The sequence below is a fragment of the Oncorhynchus kisutch genome, linkage group LG21 (assembly GCF_002021735.2).
Source record: "Oncorhynchus kisutch isolate 150728-3 linkage group LG21, Okis_V2, whole genome shotgun sequence".
NCBI classification, from domain to species: Eukaryota; Metazoa; Chordata; class Actinopteri; order Salmoniformes; family Salmonidae; genus Oncorhynchus; species Oncorhynchus kisutch.
The window spans coordinates 13,467,658-13,485,996 of record NC_034194.2 but is presented as its reverse complement, the minus strand read 5'-3'; the positions used below and the strand labels follow the sequence as shown (position 1 = coordinate 13,485,996).

At 47.5% G+C, this 18,339-nt stretch overlaps 1 protein-coding gene across 3 annotated transcripts in view; it reads left to right on the top strand.

Moving 5' to 3' along the window:
• The first annotated feature begins 18 nt into the window (after positions 1-18).
• Positions 19-18,339, top strand: part of LOC109866659 (midasin) — a 47,000-nt gene continuing 28,679 nt past the window's right edge. For 2 of the 3 annotated variants that reach the window (XM_031800796.1, XM_031800795.1), the window contains exons 1-31: positions 238-333; positions 684-910; positions 1,171-1,395; positions 1,619-1,726; positions 1,826-2,018; positions 2,218-2,427; positions 2,609-2,740; positions 2,872-2,975; positions 3,072-3,186; positions 3,389-3,582; positions 4,998-5,079; positions 5,559-5,654; positions 5,772-5,884; positions 7,826-7,974; positions 8,078-8,138; positions 8,270-8,484; positions 8,718-8,821; positions 8,948-9,092; positions 12,997-13,093; positions 13,199-13,312; positions 13,427-13,574; positions 13,684-13,791; positions 13,954-14,105; positions 14,745-14,923; positions 15,036-15,244; positions 16,186-16,332; positions 16,416-16,557; positions 16,717-16,851; positions 17,364-17,502; positions 17,690-17,828; positions 18,046-18,176. In XM_031800796.1, the coding sequence (XP_031656656.1) occupies positions 238-333; positions 684-910; positions 1,171-1,395; positions 1,619-1,726; positions 1,826-2,018; positions 2,218-2,427; positions 2,609-2,740; positions 2,872-2,975; positions 3,072-3,186; positions 3,389-3,582; positions 4,998-5,079; positions 5,559-5,654; positions 5,772-5,884; positions 7,826-7,974; positions 8,078-8,138; positions 8,270-8,484; positions 8,718-8,821; positions 8,948-9,092; positions 12,997-13,093; positions 13,199-13,312; positions 13,427-13,574; positions 13,684-13,791; positions 13,954-14,105; positions 14,745-14,923; positions 15,036-15,244; positions 16,186-16,332; positions 16,416-16,557; positions 16,717-16,851; positions 17,364-17,502; positions 17,690-17,828; positions 18,046-18,176 (4,409 nt within the window). Of the gene's footprint in view, positions 334-683; positions 911-1,170; positions 1,396-1,618; positions 1,727-1,825; positions 2,019-2,217; positions 2,428-2,608; positions 2,741-2,871; positions 2,976-3,071; positions 3,187-3,388; positions 3,583-4,997; positions 5,080-5,558; positions 5,655-5,771; positions 5,885-7,825; positions 7,975-8,077; positions 8,139-8,269; positions 8,485-8,717; positions 8,822-8,947; positions 9,093-12,996; positions 13,094-13,198; positions 13,313-13,426; positions 13,575-13,683; positions 13,792-13,953; positions 14,106-14,744; positions 14,924-15,035; positions 15,245-16,185; positions 16,333-16,415; positions 16,558-16,716; positions 16,852-17,363; positions 17,503-17,689; positions 17,829-18,045; positions 18,177-18,339 lie in introns of all 3 variants that reach the window. The other variant, XM_020455441.2, reaches the window with a different exon arrangement.

Sequence of the window (18,339 nt, the reverse complement as noted above, 5' to 3'; positions counted from 1 at the left end):
CATCTAAGCGACATAATTTGGACAGTCGCCCGAACCGGAAGTGTTTCTGATTTTCTCACATGTGGACTGGATTTTAACAGTAACGGGAACGTGCTTGCTGTGTTGTGATACAACCTAGATAGACAAGTGATGTACCTCACGATTTGGTCAACGACTAATATAACAACCTATTACAGTGTTTACCCATTATCGTTCATTTCCCTGTGGATCTCTATGTCCTAAACGACAAATGGTACGATGGAAAATTTAGAATTGAGCCTGTCATCACTTGGTACCATATCCAGACATATTGACAAAAGTCACAACGAACTCAGCAAGTATTTAACTAAACAGGTAAGATATATTTCTCCTTGACTTGTTAAAACCATAGTGTCTGTAATATGTCTCTTTATATGACTTATTGATAGAGGATGCATCCTATCTGCATATTCCACCATCTTATATATGCATAGATTAGATGTCTTATTAACCATCCAAGGAATTGCACCACGCCTACACACCATCTTAATGAATGCAAATGTAAACCAATTACAATTGTCTTTTATCAGGACGCCATTTTACATGACATTGATTGATGTCCCTTGAGATTGGAGGGTATAGATTTAGCCAATGCTTGTCTACAGTTGCCTGGAAAGTCCTAATGAATTCAATTTCACCTGACATGTCTTTCTGTTTGTCTGTAGATATGGAGCCAGCAGGACAGACAGAGCATCCTGGCATGTTTGTCTCAGCTGCTGTTGGAGAAGGACTACACACTGCTGCTCGCCCGCCACCTCCGGCCGCTGATCCTGGACCTGCTGGAGAGGAACGCGCAGAGGATCAAAGCAGACGGCAGAATCAACCATGATCTCCACGAGCGCCTGTGTGTGGCGCTCAGCAAACTCCTCGGCGTCAGTCCCGATGCACAGGCGTAAGTAGTGAACCCTCTGTGATCTCCCACGTGACGAACACTTCATAAACACTAGTTATCTTTTCTATTCTCGTCTAAGTGCTTGAAGTGGCATGAAAAAGCTACCAATACTCACTTTATTTTTTACTGTACCAGAGTTTGTATTTTAGTGCTGGTATTCTGTATGAGGGGCTTGTACTCAAGCAGTAGAAAATTCACAGTACTACCAGCCCACTTCAACCACTACTTCCACGCTGTTACTCCGCTCTTTTCTTTCTCAGGTTTGCTGCGAGGTACTTCAACGATGCCCCTCCAGTGTTCCAGAGGCTCTTCTTCACCAGTGAAGAGTCCTCGTCTGTCCAGTATGGCCCCAGGAGGATGAAGCTGCGGGACTTAATGGGTGCTACCCTCCGCTTCCTCCAGAGCGACTGTGCCAAGTTCCGAGTCCTCTGGGACTGGAGTGCGTGTGTTTCTCAACTGCTCACCAGCGACATCATGGTTCGAGGGTGCGTATCTACCTTGTCTACCGTTTTCACCGAGTCTATTCTCTCTCGGGCCTTGCGACAGGCTTAGCGTCCTGTCCGGAGGGGGTGTACTTGTACATCAAGCCGCCTCGCACCTCGGAAACGGGCTGAATGCTTTGATTGATGCTTTTACAACCGTCTGTTTGTTCATATGAAGTCAACTTGAAGATGCTAACAGCGGTTGTCTGGGTTCTTTCCTGTGTAGTTACACTGCCCAGTGTCTGGCCCTGGTGTCGCACATGACTGACAATCAGAAAACCATTTTTTTGAGAAAGGTGCTGTCGAGTGACGAGATTCAGCACATGAAGATAAAGTAGGTTAATTTCTGTTTCTATTATTACAATCTGTTGCAAATGCATGAATGACTTTTTCCGCGTATAACCTTTGCTTGTATCGGTTTATAAACATCTAGGTCACTGGAGGAAACTCAGCAGTTTGAAGTAGAGAAGGCCCTTGTCCTGGCTAATCAGGGCACTGTGATGTGGCACCAGGAGAAGGGGAACAAATTCACCCGGGGTCAGGTGGGGTCAGAAGACCTGTCCCAGACTGTGGTGGCTGTCTGTGGGGTGGTGCTACCTAGGATCGCCCCCAAACAGACAGAACAGGTAAGACTTCCTGTTGAAATTAAGGGGCGATCTTTCTGGACACAGATTAAATCTAGTCCTAGACTAAAAGGCAAACTTAATAGGGAATCTCCCATCAAATTCTTTATAGTTTTGTTATTTGAAAAAGTGTATTTGATATATGGTTCAAACAACATCGGTAGTGTTGATTTGATTAGTGGAAATATATTTCAAAATCTAGGGTAACCTAAAGGATCTGGTGCTGGTGGATTCGACCTGTCGCAACCTGCGGAGACTGGCCATGGCCGTGGCATCCCAGAAGGCTGTCCTTCTGGAAGGGCCCATTGGATGTGGTAAAACTGCCCTGGTGGAGTTCTTGGCTGCCGTGACCGGCCACACCAAAACACCAGAGATTCTCAAAGTTCAACTTGGGGATCAAACTGACAGCAAGGTAAGAGCAGTGATTTAATATGGGCAACCTATGAAATCTTTTTTTCCAGTATCAGTCCATGTAGAGGGAGAGTCCAATGACACGAGTATGACCTCAACCTCCTGAGAGCTTTCTGAACGTTCTTTCAACGGTAGCAAATAGGAATTGTCTAATCTCTTTTGCTGTCTTTTTTTTGTTGCAGATGTTGCTCGGGATGTATCGCTGTACTGATATCCCAGGGAAGTTTGTGTGGCAGCCAGGCACCCTGACACAGGCTGTCTCTAAAGGACACTGGATCCTGTTGGAGGACATTGACCATGCTCCTCTAGATGTGGTGGGTATTTGCACACCTGAATCGCACATGGAATTACATGAAGTGGCCTGTGCGGTTATTGCCGTAGGAGTGGGTTCAAGCCTGCAAGGTATTTTCTAGTATGTCATCCTATGAGTTTGTATGCCTTGCAGATATCTGTACTCCTTCCCTTGATGGAGAATAAAAAGCTGGTGATCCCAGGACGGGAGGACTGCGTCGAAGTGGCCCCAGGCTTCCAATTCTTTGCTACCAGAAGGTAAGAATATGATTATATGTGGCCCCACGTGTGACTCGATAAATGTCATCCTCTTTTTAAACACAGAAACTAACTGATGTTTGTGTTTGTTTGTAGGATGTTCCACAGTGCCGGAGGTTGGTACAGACCACAGAACACCCACGCAGCTCTCTTGGACAAGTACTGGACTAAACTTCAGATGGGAAACATGGTGCGAGAGGAACTGAAGAAGGTGAGACAACTGAGGACTTGATCAAAACGGATTCCACATCGATTTCCTGGGGTTTTATATTTTGACCGTTTGTATCAAGCGTAGTTTCTGAAGCACGATGTACTACGGTATCCATAATGCTCAGTACACTGATTCCGTTTAACCTTACTATACTAAAAGATGTCCCTGAAGCTACCAGTAGTGTTATTCTTTGTCTGTGCAGGTTCTGGTGAACAGGTACCCTAACCTGACGGTTGTTGTGGAGCGCCTCCTGGATATTTACTGCCAGCTGACTGGAGAGAGTGATCCTGACCCGGTGGCACTGGGCCACACAGACAGCCTGCAGCCCCCAGAGGTGTCCCATCACAGGCTGGAAGGCAAGACCACGTCCCTTGAGGGGAGGGGACTGTCCCTGAGGTAATGCCCAGTAACATGCTAACATTTTTTAATCTTAAGATTTTGAGACCTGATACATGTTGATGCTGGGGGAAAAAACTGTTAAAGGAAAGATTTACCAATTTTTAATGTTTTTTTTATATATCTTTTTTAAATAGTTTTGGTGCGTCTCTGAGTGATGTTCTATTGATACCCAGGGTCATTTCATGTTTTAATGTTTATCTGAGCTTCTTCCCTTCATATAATGCAAAACGTGTCATACTGGTTGTATTTCTGCCCGCTTAAACGGCTAGCTCAGATACACATGAAAACCTGAAATTAAATTTCCTTTAAGCTTCATTTTATACTTTGTAGCTACTTACATTTATTCAAATGTCTTGTGGCAATGGATTTAACCAATCACAGCTAACAATGCCAACCCTCAAATTCCCACCAAAGGTGTCTACAACAATCTTTTTCCCCGGCTTTGAAAGATGACACAGTCCATCTGTCTATATGCCGCTGTTAGCTCATGAACTTGTGATAAACTCATTGCCATAATTCCCTAGCTATTCAGCCCCTCCCATCGTATAGAGAGTCAAACCCAGCAAGCCCAACCATCCCACCACGTGTCCCAGAGCAGAGGAAGGTTGTGTGGTTTACATTTGGCTCTGTTGCGGCCTATTGGGAGATGAGATGACCAGCCAGCCCTGAGGACTTTAATTAGCTTTCCACTGGGTGCTGCTGCCTGCGCTCCATGGCCCATTGATTGGCCCCGTCTTTCTATAGAGCTTGTTTCACTCATGCTAGACGTCACACCAGCCCTTATCATTAGATAACTAGTTCAAGCCTGACCCCCTCATTTGTAGGAGATCCCTCGTTGTTGGCAGCACGCTTTTCCATATGGCCTCTGTGCCCCTCTTCAATGTGGTATATGGTTTAGCTGCATGGATCAATGCAATTAACTTACAGACTGAATGTATTTTTTCATTTGCAAAACTTAGCCTGGTCCTAGATCAGTATCTAGCCTGGTCCTAGATCAGTATCTAGCCTGGTCCGAGATCTGTATCTAGCCTGCTCCGAGACCTGTATCTAGCCTGCTCCGAGACCTGTATCTAGCCTGCTCCGAGACCTGTATCTAGCCTGCTCCGAGACCTGTATCTAGCCTGCTCCGAGACCTGTATCTAGCCTGCTCCGAGACCTGTATCTAGCCTGCTCCGAGACCTGTATCTAGCCTGCTCCGAGACCTGTATCTAGCCTGCTCCGAGACCTGTATCTAGCCTGCTCCGAGACCTGTATCTAGCCTGCTCCGAGACCTGTATCTAGCCTGCTCCGAGACCTGTATCTAGCCTCCCCCGAGACCTGTATCTAGCCTGCTCCGAGATCTGAATGTCCTTAAGGCAACTCCTCTGTCTATCATTGTCATGTTTATGTAACCTCTGCACTATATTTTACAGAGACCTGCTGAAATGGTGTGATAGGATCAGCAGTAACTTTGACAGCACCTCGTCTGCCACCGCTCAACATGTCTTTCTGGAGGTAAGCCTCGAGTCACTGCACAGGCTGGCAAGGTTATCACCCACCTGCCATATTTACTTAGCTACTGAAGCTTTCTGCCTTGAACCGGCTTAAATCAGAGATCATTATTCACCACTGATCATCAGGCAAACTGTAATTTAGAATTCTGTGTGGAACTGAGGAGTTATAGAGACTATTATTAGATTAGATTATTACCCAGTCTTGGTTCGGAAAGAAAATCCTGCAGCTGCGCTAGCACTCTTTCACACTTTTTCATAGCTGTTTTGGGTTAGCCTCGTGAACCAGAATGTACTGCTGATCAGGGTGGTTGAACAAGGCTAGTTTAGGATAGGCTATGGATAGATTCATTGGCATAGCACAACGTATCTTTGAATGGAAAAATCAATGTAGCTGTAACAGTCTCAGAAACATTTAACAGTTTGATCCCCCCATCCCCCGCTCTTCTTTACTGTACTGTTTTGTGGCTTTCCCCCTTTAAGGCCCTAGACTGCTTCACGGCCATGCTATCCCGACCAGAGAGTAGGCTACGCATGGCTGAGGTCATCGGGAGCAAGCTCAACATCTCCAAAGAGAAGGTAAGTGCAGCACCACTGGAAATTACGGGCCACTGCCCGACAAGGTGGGCCATTTGGGACTCAGCCATTGTGACTGTTTGTTGTTGACTGTTGACGTGATGGCCGTGTGCCCCTCAGGCCGCACATTTCTGCCAGATGTACAAGCCTGGCATCTCTGGGACGGAGTTGGAGGCCTTGGTGGGCAGAGTGACCCTGGAACGGAAGCAGAACGATGTGGTCCGCATCTGCAAGTAAGTCAGCAGACTGTGTGACCTAAAATAACATTTGGTGGCATCTGATGCATCCCAATTTGTTTAAGCCAGTGAAGGAGCCGGCCGCACAAGGGTCAGTTATTTGGCTGGCAGCTGGGGCTTATGGAACGCACTGGGTCAGGCTGCCAGTATGTGCACGTAATCTCTCTGTTTTACACAATATAGTCACTGTGCCAGGCCAAACACTTACCCAACCTGGGGAAACAGCCAAGTAGACTCCCCGCTGGTTGATGGAATAAACTTTTAATCGATCTCTACAGATGTCGGATCTTAACTTGATCCCGCTTTTGTTGCCGAGAATTTTCCTGCTGCATCAGGGAATTCAAATGAGCCTATTGAGTCCCGGGAAAGGTGTCAGTGTGGCTTTGATTCCGGCCCACACCCTTTTGGCACAAATAGCTCAATTCCCCTGATTTTACTTGATTTATTTACACCTTTCAAATATGGACAGTCCAGGGATATTTTACCCCCCGATCCGGCTAAGAAATTACCACACCAGACACTTTAGAATAACATAAATAGGACACAAATAAAAATAATAACATGTTGGCTACACCAACATTAGTTTCCATTCACTCGGTGTCGGGTTAAATTGACACAGTAGAAAATCTAGCGCGTATTGATGTTTTAACAAGCTGGCGATGGTTGCAATAGATCCCTTGTTATTTGATTATATTCCAATAGGTTACATTCTGTAGGCTACCCGTCAGCCCGGGGCTCTCCAACCCCATTCCTTGAGAGCTAACCTCCTGTTAGTTTTCAATCCAAACCCATTCCTGGAGAGCTAACCTGTTGGTTTTCAATCCAACCCCATTCCTGGAGAGCTAACCTATTGGTTTTCAATCCAACCCCATTCCTGGAGAGCTAACCTCCTGTTGGTTTTCAATCCAACCCCATTCCTGGAGAGCTAACCTCCTGTTGGTTTTCAATCCAACCCCATTCCTGGAGAGCTAACCTCCTGTTGGTTTTCAATCCAACCCCATTCCTGGAGAGCTAACCTCCTGTTTGTTTTCAATCCAACCCCATTCCTGGAGAGCTAACCTCCTGTTGGTTTTAAATCCAAACCCATTCCTGGAGAGCTACCCTCCTGTTGGTTTTCAATCCAACCCCATTCCTGGAGAGCTAACCTGTTGGTTTTCAATCCAACCCCATTCCTGGAGAGCTAACCTCCTGTTGGTTTTCAATCCAACCCCATTCCTGGCTCGCAGTTGGAGCGCACTGCTTAGACCACAATGCTACAGCAGGCGCAAGAATACTGATTGAACATAGGCGGGTCATTTTTAAAAATGATTTTGTTTTAAGCGTTCCCCAAACCATAGATCCAACCTTAACCACTCGGGATGAATGCCTAAACTGTTAACCTTTTCTGAGTTTTTGTTTGAAACCTGTAACTACGCAGAATGAATGTGTCAAAAATAGACCTTCATCCATGAGTCAAAGGTCAGTGGGCCGGGTTTGAACCTACACCGACTTTTGGCATATGTGTGCCATGGTCAGTGGCTGTAACCACTGGACCACACATGCACTGAGGAAACCGTTAATTTATTCTGCCTGTTGCTTGCCTTCAACATACAGTGCCAGTCAAAAGTTTGGGCACACCTACTCATTCAAGGGTTTTTCTTTATTTGTACTATTTTCTACATTGTAGAGTAATAGTGAAGACACCAAAACTATGAAATATTTCTTCAGATATTCAAACCCTCCCGCCGAAGGATTACTTTCCTCCTGCAGCGAAAGGGGTCAAATTAAGATCCGACATCTTTAACGACACACTATGATAAACCAGCAAATATTCCAAGCCTCCGCAATCGACTAAAAACACGTGGATTCTTCCTTTCAGATCTATCAATCTATTGTACCCGGCTCTAAAAACCTGGAAAAAAGCAAATGCCCATTTTGTTTTTGCCTCCATGTTTTCAGTGAGAAACAGACATTTGCTGCCACGCGACCCTCTGCGGTGCTTTTGGAACAGCTAGCTGTGTGCGTTACCAAGGGGGAACCCATCCTCCTGGTTGGTGAGACGGGCACGGGCAAGACGTCCACTGTGCAGTACCTGGCTGGACTCACTGGTGAGACACACAACACCGCCAGGAAGCTCCTCTCACAGACAACATGGTACAATATGGAAACCCACTAACCACCACCTCTGTTCGCCTCCTGTCCTCTCTCCAGGACACAGGTTACGGGTGGTGAATATGAACCAGCAGAGCGACACAGCTGACCTGCTAGGAGGGTAAGTGAATTACAATAGAAGACCTAGCAAGTCCTTTTCTTATATGACCGTTTCACCTATACCAGCATATTCAGACAGGGAAAATGCCTGTGTTGGTACTGAGTACGCATATTCTCTTCCCCGATCTGCAGTTATAAACCAGTGGACCACAAGCTGATCCTGCTGCCCCTGCGTGAGGCCTTCGAGGACGTGTTCTCCCAGACGTACTCCCGTAAGCAGAACCTGACCTTCCTGGGCCACGTGCAGACCTGCTTCAGGGGCAAGCGCTGGCCGGACCTGCTCAAGCTCATGGACCACGTCTGCAAGTCGGCCCTCGGCAAGTCGGAGCTGCAGGAGAAGAACAATGGTACCGTCAGACACTTTAGATGTTGTCTGTGTCCTAAGTGCCACCCTATTCCTTTGGGGATCTGGTCGAAAGGAGTGCACTATTTCGAGAATAGGGAGCCATTTGGGGAACAACGACAGAAGTACCTTAAACCCCTGTCATCTTGAATAGCTTAGCCTTACTCTCACTGTGACAGCGATGTGAGTGTTGCCTCAGGCTGTTCTCAGTGTGTGGTTTTGTTGTGTCTCCTCCAGCTGCCTTACTGCAGGACCAGTGGGAAGCCCTGGCCGTGAGGCTGGCTCAAACCCAGCAGCAGATCAGAGCCTGTGAGACCACACTGGTCTTTGCCTTTGTGGAGGTAATGGCTTACCTAAAGCCTCTCCTTTCTTATACACACACACACGCTACACATCCCCGTTGCTCACCAACCTGTTATTATGATGCTAAACTCTGTGTGTGTGTGTGTGTGTCTATCTTCCCACAGGGGACTCTGGCCCAGGCGGTGAAGAAAGGAGAGTGGATCCTGCTGGATGAGATGAACCTGGCTGCAGCAGAGACCCTGGAGTGTCTGAGTGGCCTGCTGGAGGGCACCGCCGGCTCTCTGGTGCTGCTGGACCGCGGAGACACTGGTGAGGCTCCCATTGCTCTCCATAGCATATTATGACAATTTATCAAATCACATTTTATTGGTCACATACATGTGAAGTAATATAAAAAAAATGTCACAACTACCTTATACACACAAGTGTAAAGGGATGAATAAGAATATGTACATATAAATATATGGATGAGCGATGGCCATGCAGCACAGGCAAGATGCAGTAGATGGTATAGAGTACAGTATATAAACTCAGTAAAAAAAGAAACGTCCCTTGTTCAGGACCCTGTCTTTCAAAGATAATTTGTAAAAATCCAAATAACTTCACAGATCTTCATCGTAAAGGGTTTAAAAACTGTTTCCCATGCTTGTTCAATGAACCATAAACAATTAATGAACATGCACCTGTGGAACGGTCGTTAAGACACTAACTGTTCACAGACCGTAGGCAATTTAAGCTCACAGTTATGAAAACGTAGGACACTTAAGAGGCCTTTCTACTGACTCTGAAAAACACCAAAAGAAAGATTATCGGGGTCCCTGCTTATCTGCATGAACGTGCCTTAAGCATGCTGCAAGGAGGCATGAGGACTGCAGATGTGACCAGGGCAATAAATTGCAATGTTCGTACTGTGAGACGCCTAAGACAGCACTACAGGGAGACATGACGGACAGCTGATCGTCCTCGCAGTGGCAGACCACGTGTAACAACATCTGCTCAGGATCGGTACATCCGAACATCACACCTACGGGACAGGTACAGGGTGGCAAATGGCAGAGTTACACCAGGAACGCACAACCCCTCCATCAGTGCTCAGACTGTCCCCAATATGCTGAGAGAGGCTGGACTGAGGGGCTTGTAGGCCTGTTGTAAGGCAGGTCTCACCAGATATCACCGGCAACAACGTCGCCTATGGACACAAACCCACCGTCTCTGGACCAGACAGGACTGGCAAAAATGTATCTTCACTGACGAGTCACAGTTTGGTCTCACCAGGGGTGATGTTTGGATTTGCGTTTATCGACGAAGGAATGAGCGTTCCACTGAGGCCTGTACTCTGGAGTGGGATCGATTTGGAGGTGGAGAGTCCGTCATGGTCTGGGGCGGTGTGTCACAGCATCATCGGACTGAGCTTGTTGTCATTGCAGGCAATCTCAACGCTGTGCGTTACAGGGAAGACCTCCTCCTCCCTCATGTGGTACCCTTCCTGCAGGCTCATCTTGACATGACCCTCCAGCATGATAATGCCACCAGCCATACTGCTCGTTCTGTGCATGATTTCCTGCAAGACAGGAGTGTCAGTGTTCTGCCATGGCCAACGAAGAGCCCGGATCTCACGTCTGGGACCTGTTGGATCGGAGGGTGAGGGCTAGGGCCTTTCCCCCCAGAAATGTCCGGGAACTTGCAGGTGCCTTGGTGGAAGAGTGGGGTAACATCTCACAGCAAATCTGGTGCAGTCCATGAGGAGGAGATGCACTGCAGTACTTAGTATCTGGTGTGGCCACCAGCTGCATTACTTTCGATTTTGATCCCCCCCCCCCCCCCCTTTGTTCAGCGACACATTATTCCATTTCTGTTAGTCACATGGCTGTGGAACTTGCTCAGTTAATGTCTCAGTTGTTGAATCTTATGTTCATACAAATATTTACACATGTTAAGTTTGCTGAAAATAAATGTTTTTTGTCGAGTTTACATATGAGATGAGTAATGTAGGGTATGTAAACATTATGTATTTCAAATCAAATTTTATTGGTCACATACACATGGTTAGCAGATGTTAATGCGAGTGTAGTGAAATGCTTGTGCTTCTAGTTCCGACCATGCAGTAATATCTAACAAGTAATCAAACAATTTCACAACTACCTTATACACACAAGTGTAAAGGGATGAAACAAAATACTTCATAGTTTCCTAAGAACGCGAAGCGATGCGGCCATCTCTGTCGGCGCCGGATGTATATGTGGATGTAAAGTGGCATTGTTTAAAGTGACTAGCGATACATTTTATTACATCCAATTTTTAGTTATTAAAGTGGCTAGAGATTTGAGTCAGTATGTTGGCAGCAGCCACTCAATGTTAGTGATGGCTGTTTAACAGTCCGATGTCCTTGAGATGGAAGCTGTTTTTCAGTCTCTTGGTCCCAGCTTTGATGCACCTGTACTGACCTTGCCTTCTGGATGATAGCAAGGTGAACAGGTAGTGGCTCGGGTGGTTGTTGTTCTTGATGATCTTTTTGGCCTTCCTGTGACATCGGGTGGTGTAGGTGTCATGGAGGGCAGGTAGTTTGCCCCCGGTGATGCGTCCCCTACCCTCTGGAGAGCCTTACAGTTGTGGGCGGAGCAGTTGCCGTACCAGGCGGTGATGCATATATGCTCTCGATTGTGCATCTGTAAAAGTGTGAGTGTTTTCGGTGACGAGCCAAATTTCTTCAGCCTCCTGAGGTTGAAGAGGCGCTGCTGCACCTTCTTCACCACGCTGTCTGTATGGGTGGACTATTTTAGTTTGTCCGTGATGTGTACGCCGAGGCACTTAACTTTCCACCTTCTCCACTACTGTCCCGTCGATGTGGATGGGGGCTGCTCCCTCTGCTGTTTCCTGAAGTCCACGATCATCTCCTTTGTTTTGTTGTTATTTTCCTGACACCACACTCCGAGGGCCCTCACCTTCTCCCTGTAGGCTGTCTCGTCGTTGTTGGTAATCAAGCCCACCACTGTAGTGTCGTCTGCAAACTTGATGATTGAGTTGCGTGCATGGGGCGTGCATGGGGCGTGCATGGGTGAACAGGGAGTACAGGTGAGGGCTGAGAACACACCCTTGTGGGGCCCCAGTGTTGAGGATCAGCGGGGTGGAGATGTTGTTTCCTACCCTCACCACCTGGGGAAGGCCCGTCAGGAAGTCCAGGACGCAGTTGCACAGGGCTGGGTCAAGACCCAGGGTCTCAAGCTTAATGACGAGTTTGGAGGGTACTATAGGGTTAAATGCTAAGCTGTAATCGATGAACAGCATTCTTGCATAGATATTCCTCTTGTCTAGATGAGTTAGGGCAGTGTGATTGCGTCGTCTGTGGAGCTTTTGGGGTGGTAAGCAAATTGAAGTGGGTCTAGGGTGTCAGGTAGGGTGGTGATATGATCCTTGACTAGTCTCTCAAAGCACTTCATGATGACGGAAGTGAGTGCTACGGGGCGATAGTCGTTTAGCTCAGTTACCGTAGCTTTCTTGTGAACAGGAACAGTGGTGGCCCACTTGAAGCATGTGGGCACAGCAGACTGGGATAGGAATTGATTGAATATGTCCGTAAACACACCAGCCAGCTGGTCTGTGCATGCTCTTGAGGACGCGGCTAGGGATGCCATCTGGGCCGGCAGCCTCGCAAGGGTTAAAATGTTTAAATATTTTACTCACGTTGGCCACGGTGAAGGATAGCCCGCAGGTTTTGGCAGCGGGCCGTGTCTGTGGCAGTGTATTGTCCTCAAAGCGAGCAAAGAAATTGTTTAATTTGTCTGGGAGCAAGACGTCGGTGTCCGCGACGGGGCTGGTTTTCTTTTTGTAATCCGTGATTGACTGTACGTCTCAAACGTCTCGTGTCTGAGCCGTTGAATTGCGACTCTACTTTGTCTCTATACTGACGCTTAGCTTGTTTGATTGCCTTGCGGAGGGAATAGCTACACTGTTTGTATTCGTTCATGTTTCCGGTCGCCTTGCCATGATTAAAAGCAGTGGTTTGCACTTTCAGTTATGCGCGAATGCTGCCATCAATCCACGGTTTTTGGTTGGGGAAGGTTTTAGTAGTCACCGTGGGTACAACATCACCGATGCACTTGCTAATAAACTCGCTCATAAATTAATATTCTCATGATTTTGGTCATAAAGTTATTTGTTGATCATGACCTTGGAAATCACTTTGATGCTGACAGAATGAAACTTCTTTGCACAGAGCCCCTGGTTCGCCATCCAGACTTCCGTCTCTTTGCCTGCATGAACCCAGCGACTGACGTGGGGAAGAGGAACCTGCCCCTGGGCATCAGAAACAGGTGAGAACAAGAGAGAACCAGGCCTGGTGTGGGGCTGAAATGTCTTTAACTTACCGACAGCCCTACTAATGGTGGTTTGACTTTGTGACCTTTGTCTTTTCCCAGGTTCACTGAGCTGTATGTGGAAGAGCTGGAGAATGAGGGAGACCTGCTCATCCTGGTGACTGACTACCTGAAAGGATTGAACCCTAATAAAAACGTCATCAACGGCATCATAAGGTCAGGGGTCAGAACACAGACTGTCGTAGCCATCACGTGGCTCACAAAGTCACGTTGAATGTCATGTCATATTGATTGCTGATTTGATTGATTAAATTTATTTTGTTGATGCAGCTTTTATCTGGCGGTGCGTAAGGAGGCTACCTCCAAGCTGGTGGATGGGACAGGACACCATCCCCACTACAGCCTGCGTACCCTCTGCAGGGCGCTGAAGTACGTGGCAGCCAACCCCTGCCACAGCGTCCAGCGCTCTCTCTACGAGGTAGGAGGCCAAAGGCTCTGTCACTGTTGATATCCTTAGTAACATCATTGATTTAGATGGGATTAGAGGTTCAGACGTCACCAGATTCTCCATTGGTGTCTTTCTCCAGGGCTTCTGTCTGAGTTTCCTCACCCAGCTGGACCGCAGCTCCCATCCCATGGTCCAGAAGCTGGTGTGTCAACACATCATGGGGGGAAACCTCAGATGTCTAAAGCAGGTAAAACAGCAGTCCCGTACAATGACTAATTAGGTCAGAAGACATTTTATGCGATTTCTGAGTGTTTTTGAACATTTTAAAGGCACAATCTGGGGTCATTTGCTTAATGAATCATGAGTTCAGGATTGAGCCGTGTCTCCTGATCTGTGTGTTTTCCCCCAGCCCATCCCGGAGCCCACTGGGCGACCCTGCATCCAGATGGAAGGCTACTGGGTTTCCCAGGGGGAGATGGAGCCAGCCCTGGACCCCAGCTACATTCTTACCACCTCCGTCAAGCTCAACCTGCGTGACCTGGCCAGGGTGGTGTCAGCCGGGTAGGAAAACCGGCCTGCTGCCGTCAAATAACCGTGGGAGCCCAGAACCATTTATTTAGTTGGGCCATTGAAGTTTCTGCGTTGTGGTGCGTTTTCATGACACGTCAACGTTCTATGGCAGCCATGTTCTCTCCCCATTTGACATTTACATGGGAGGTATTAAATAAAAGTCCTATAAAACTGATGGCTCTGGAAGAGCCTATTCATAGCAGCCGCTATCTGGCTGCTGTATTCAGGGTTGATTCTGTTTCTTTAAAGCGAAATTGTGTTGTCAACCGGAGCGTCACACGAGCTGTTGTTAGCGGAATATTAGTTGCGTCATCACTCGCTGCTGCCATAAAGACGACGTGGCTGGTTTTCGCACGTTGTCGCGTGTTTCCATGCCCGCGCCACACGGGTCGACCGTCCCCACTAAGTGCTTGATTGTTTCTCGGCCCTTCATTAATTCCGTCCTCTCTGGGCACGTGGGTTTGCATTCCAAATTGCACCCTGTTCCCTACGTTACTCTCGAGGCCAGGGGGGGGGGGGGATCAATCAACTCCTCTTCCACGAATTGCACAGTGGGACACCGCTACAAACAGACGGTGACCAAGCGCCAGTAGAAAGTGTTGTATTTATGTATTTCTGTTTGTTCTTCAGGAGCCACCCGGTCCTGATCCAAGGAGAGACATCGGTTGGAAAGACCAGCCTGATCAGGTGGATAGCGGCCGCCACGGGGAACCAGTGTGTGCGGATCAACAACCACGAGCACACAGACATCCAGGAGTACATCGGCTGCTACTCCTCTGACGGCAGGGGCAAGCTGGTCTTCAAAGAGGGTACGGCCAGTTCCCCGCTGTAGCCCTGCAGTGTCTCACACAGCCTGTAGTAAACACTCTGTTCATAATTATGGTGTAATGTCTTGTGCCTCTGTGTATTCTTCCTCTATAGGCGTTCTGATTGACGCCATGAGAAAAGGCTACTGGATCATTTTAGATGAGTTGAACTTGGCCCCTACAGACGTTCTGGAGGCCCTGAACAGACTGCTGGACGACAACAGGGAGCTGTTTGTCGCAGAGACACAGGAGGTGGTCAAAGCTCACCCCCGATTCATGCTGTTCGCTACCCAGAATCCACCTGGTTTCTACGGAGGCAGAAAGGTACGCGTCACTCAGGCCATAGTGAGATATTAAGATTCAATTGGAATAGTGCACTTTCCCTACTGAATTTCATAGCCAGGATATGCAGCCAAATCTCCCTCTGTTCCTCAGAGAAAACATCTTTAGTCCTTCTATCGTTCATAAAGCATATCGCGGGCCGTTCTGAAAACTAGGCTACTAGCGGACTCGGAACGTTAACCATTTGTTTAGGCTACGCCTAGTTCAGTCTTGTTACCTCATTAGCTAGCAATACCTAACAACCCAAGGCGCGTTCAGCAGGACGCAACGTTTTGGAATGTTCAGATAGCATATTTCTTTCTGACGTGTTGAATACGGAACAACTTTGGCTCTATTCATGGGATTTTGCAAAGAACGTGGCCCTGGTAACATTACCAGTAGCCTACTTGAAAACATTTAGTGGCACAGAAAGAAAGGAAAAGGGATAGCAAGCAATTTATTGACTAAATCCATCTAGCCAATTCACTATATCTGACTGGGTAAATCACTTTATTTTGAGCACTTGGTCCAGGACTCGAGCACTGGGATTTGGACTTCAGAGATGGGGACTCGTGACGCGACCGACCATTGGTGACTCAGGGGACACACTTGCTCTCACTCTGCGCTTCTGTGTGTCCCTGTTTGTTATGTATGTGTGATGTGCGGTATCTAAGCTGAATATATCATTCTTATATATGTTAGTCATTATTTCTTCTTTTGGGAATAGAATGTTATGCAGAAAAGTATTGGTTGGACAAGGTTATGTATGTTTGTGCACATGGAATAACTAGACTAAATAAATATTGAAACGACATGATATTTTAGTCAGAATGATGTAAGACTGGGTGAAATAAAAAAAATAAAAAGTGTCAGAAACAAACTCTACGGTGTAGTTTGACAGGCCGAGTCTCATCGATTGCAATGTAATCTTAACCCCCCGTCAGGTGCTGTCCAGGGCCTTCAGGAATCGTTTTGTGGAGCTTCACTTTGACGAGTTGCCCAGTGACGAGCTAGAGACTATCCTCCAGCAGAGATGTAGCCTTCCTCCGTCCTACTGCTCCAAGCTGGTCAAGGTCATGCAGGATCTCCAGGTGAGTGTCACATATTTGAGCCTCCTTTTCACATGCTAACTCGTTGCTTTTGGCGTTAAGGTAATGCTGTTGTGTGTGTGTAGTCTCTTCGCAGGGGATCCACAGTGTTTGCTGGGAAACATGGCTTCATCACCCTGAGAGATCTGTTCCGCTGGGCCGACCGCTATCGGCTGGAGGAGCAGACGGACGCCTCTCGCGATTGGCTGCAGCATTTAGCTGATGATGGTAAGGCCCAATCGAATCACACCCCTATCTTACGCAAAAGGCACATTTTCGGTTTTTGTCTCTTGCTTTTTCCGTGCTCTTTTTTAAAATATATTTTTTTATGTCGATGACATCCACTTCATACAATGTAATCAAACCCTGTCTCTCTCTCTCTCTCAGGGTTCATGCTGCTGGCTGGGCGTGTGAGGAAGCCAGAGGAGGCCGCTACCATCCAGTCTATCCTGGAGAAACACTTCAAGAGGACGGTGAACCCTGACAACCTGTTCTCAGAGGAGCAGCTCACCACACAGTTTAGTGAGTGGAGCAGAGCCTGGTTCACGCAGACAACAATTGAACCACAACCCAACTGAGTGCATGGCCCTGTTTGTTCACAGACAATTCCTATAGGAGGAGAGTGTCAACGACACAGGAAAGCATTCAACTAAAGCTATAATGTCAAAAGTGCAGAATGTGGTGTGGAGAATGTTCAATACAATGCACTCACAGGACATTCAATGTCCTGTGAGTGCATGTAAGAGGAACCACAGATTACCCGCGGTTGTACGTACTCAATATGTACTTCAGATGTTGAGAACACGAGGTGTTACTGTTATAACTCCATTATTTGGGGACAATAGTGTGTGAACATGAATATTGAGTGTGAAGTGGATGGAATATGTGTCACGTGTCATTCCAGTTGAGACGGACAACGCCATTAAGCACCTCCCTTTACGTAACGTACTCAAATGATTTACATCAAGTTTAGCCCAGCCATTTTTATTGGTCAGCGTGTCCGAAGAATTAATCTGGGTTATTGTGATTGGCAGGTCCGTCCGTGGACAGCATCGCGGGAGTGCCCGAGGAGTTCCGTCACGTGGTGTGGACGCGGGGGATGAGGAGACTGGCCGTGCTGGTGGGACGGGCCCTGCGCTTCGGGGAGTCTGTTCTATTGGTGGGAGACACTGGGTACGATTCATACGGAGTCCCTGATTGTCCAATTGAATCAGAAATATAATTTCCAAAGCGAACATGGTAAAGTGAATGGCTCAGTAGTACCTACAGTGTGTCTACTTATCCGGAAGCCACTACATTAAAGTATTAGCCTCCAGAATGACAGATCAGTTAGAACGTAAATTCTCCCCCCCCCCTCCAGGTGCGGTAAGACCACCATTTGCCAGCTCTTTGCTGCGCTGGCCGGACAGAAGTTCTTCTCCCTCAACTGTCACCTGCACATGGAGACGTCTGACTTCCTGGGCGGCTTGCGTCCTGTCAGACACACTGGGACACAGCAGGTAGATGGATAGCACACTGATATTGGGCACAATCTAAATGGAACCATGAACGTATAAGTCTTAATGGAGCCGTCATAAGGCATTTTTATCTTATTGAGGTCAAACAATAAATTCAATAAAATGATGCTGTATGGGTAAAGATCATGCAGTCACAAATGATAATGCAACAGATAATGCAGTCCCACTGACCCCCTCCCGTCGTTGTGCGTTGGTACAGGCGGACGCTGAGGACGGCAGGTTGTTTGAGTGGCACGACGGGCCCCTCGTCCTGGCCATGAGAGAGGGAGGGGTGTTCCTCATGGACGAGATCTCCCTGGCTGACGACTCTGTGTTGGAGAGACTCAACAGGTACACACCCTGACTATGCTCCAATATCGGCACTGGTATACGACTTAGGATCCTTCCCCGATACATGACTTCATTCCAAATGGAATGCTAGTGTGGATATGGGAATAGGGCCACTTCCTCACGAGAATTAGCGTATAGCACTTCATTAGACGGCATTGACCTC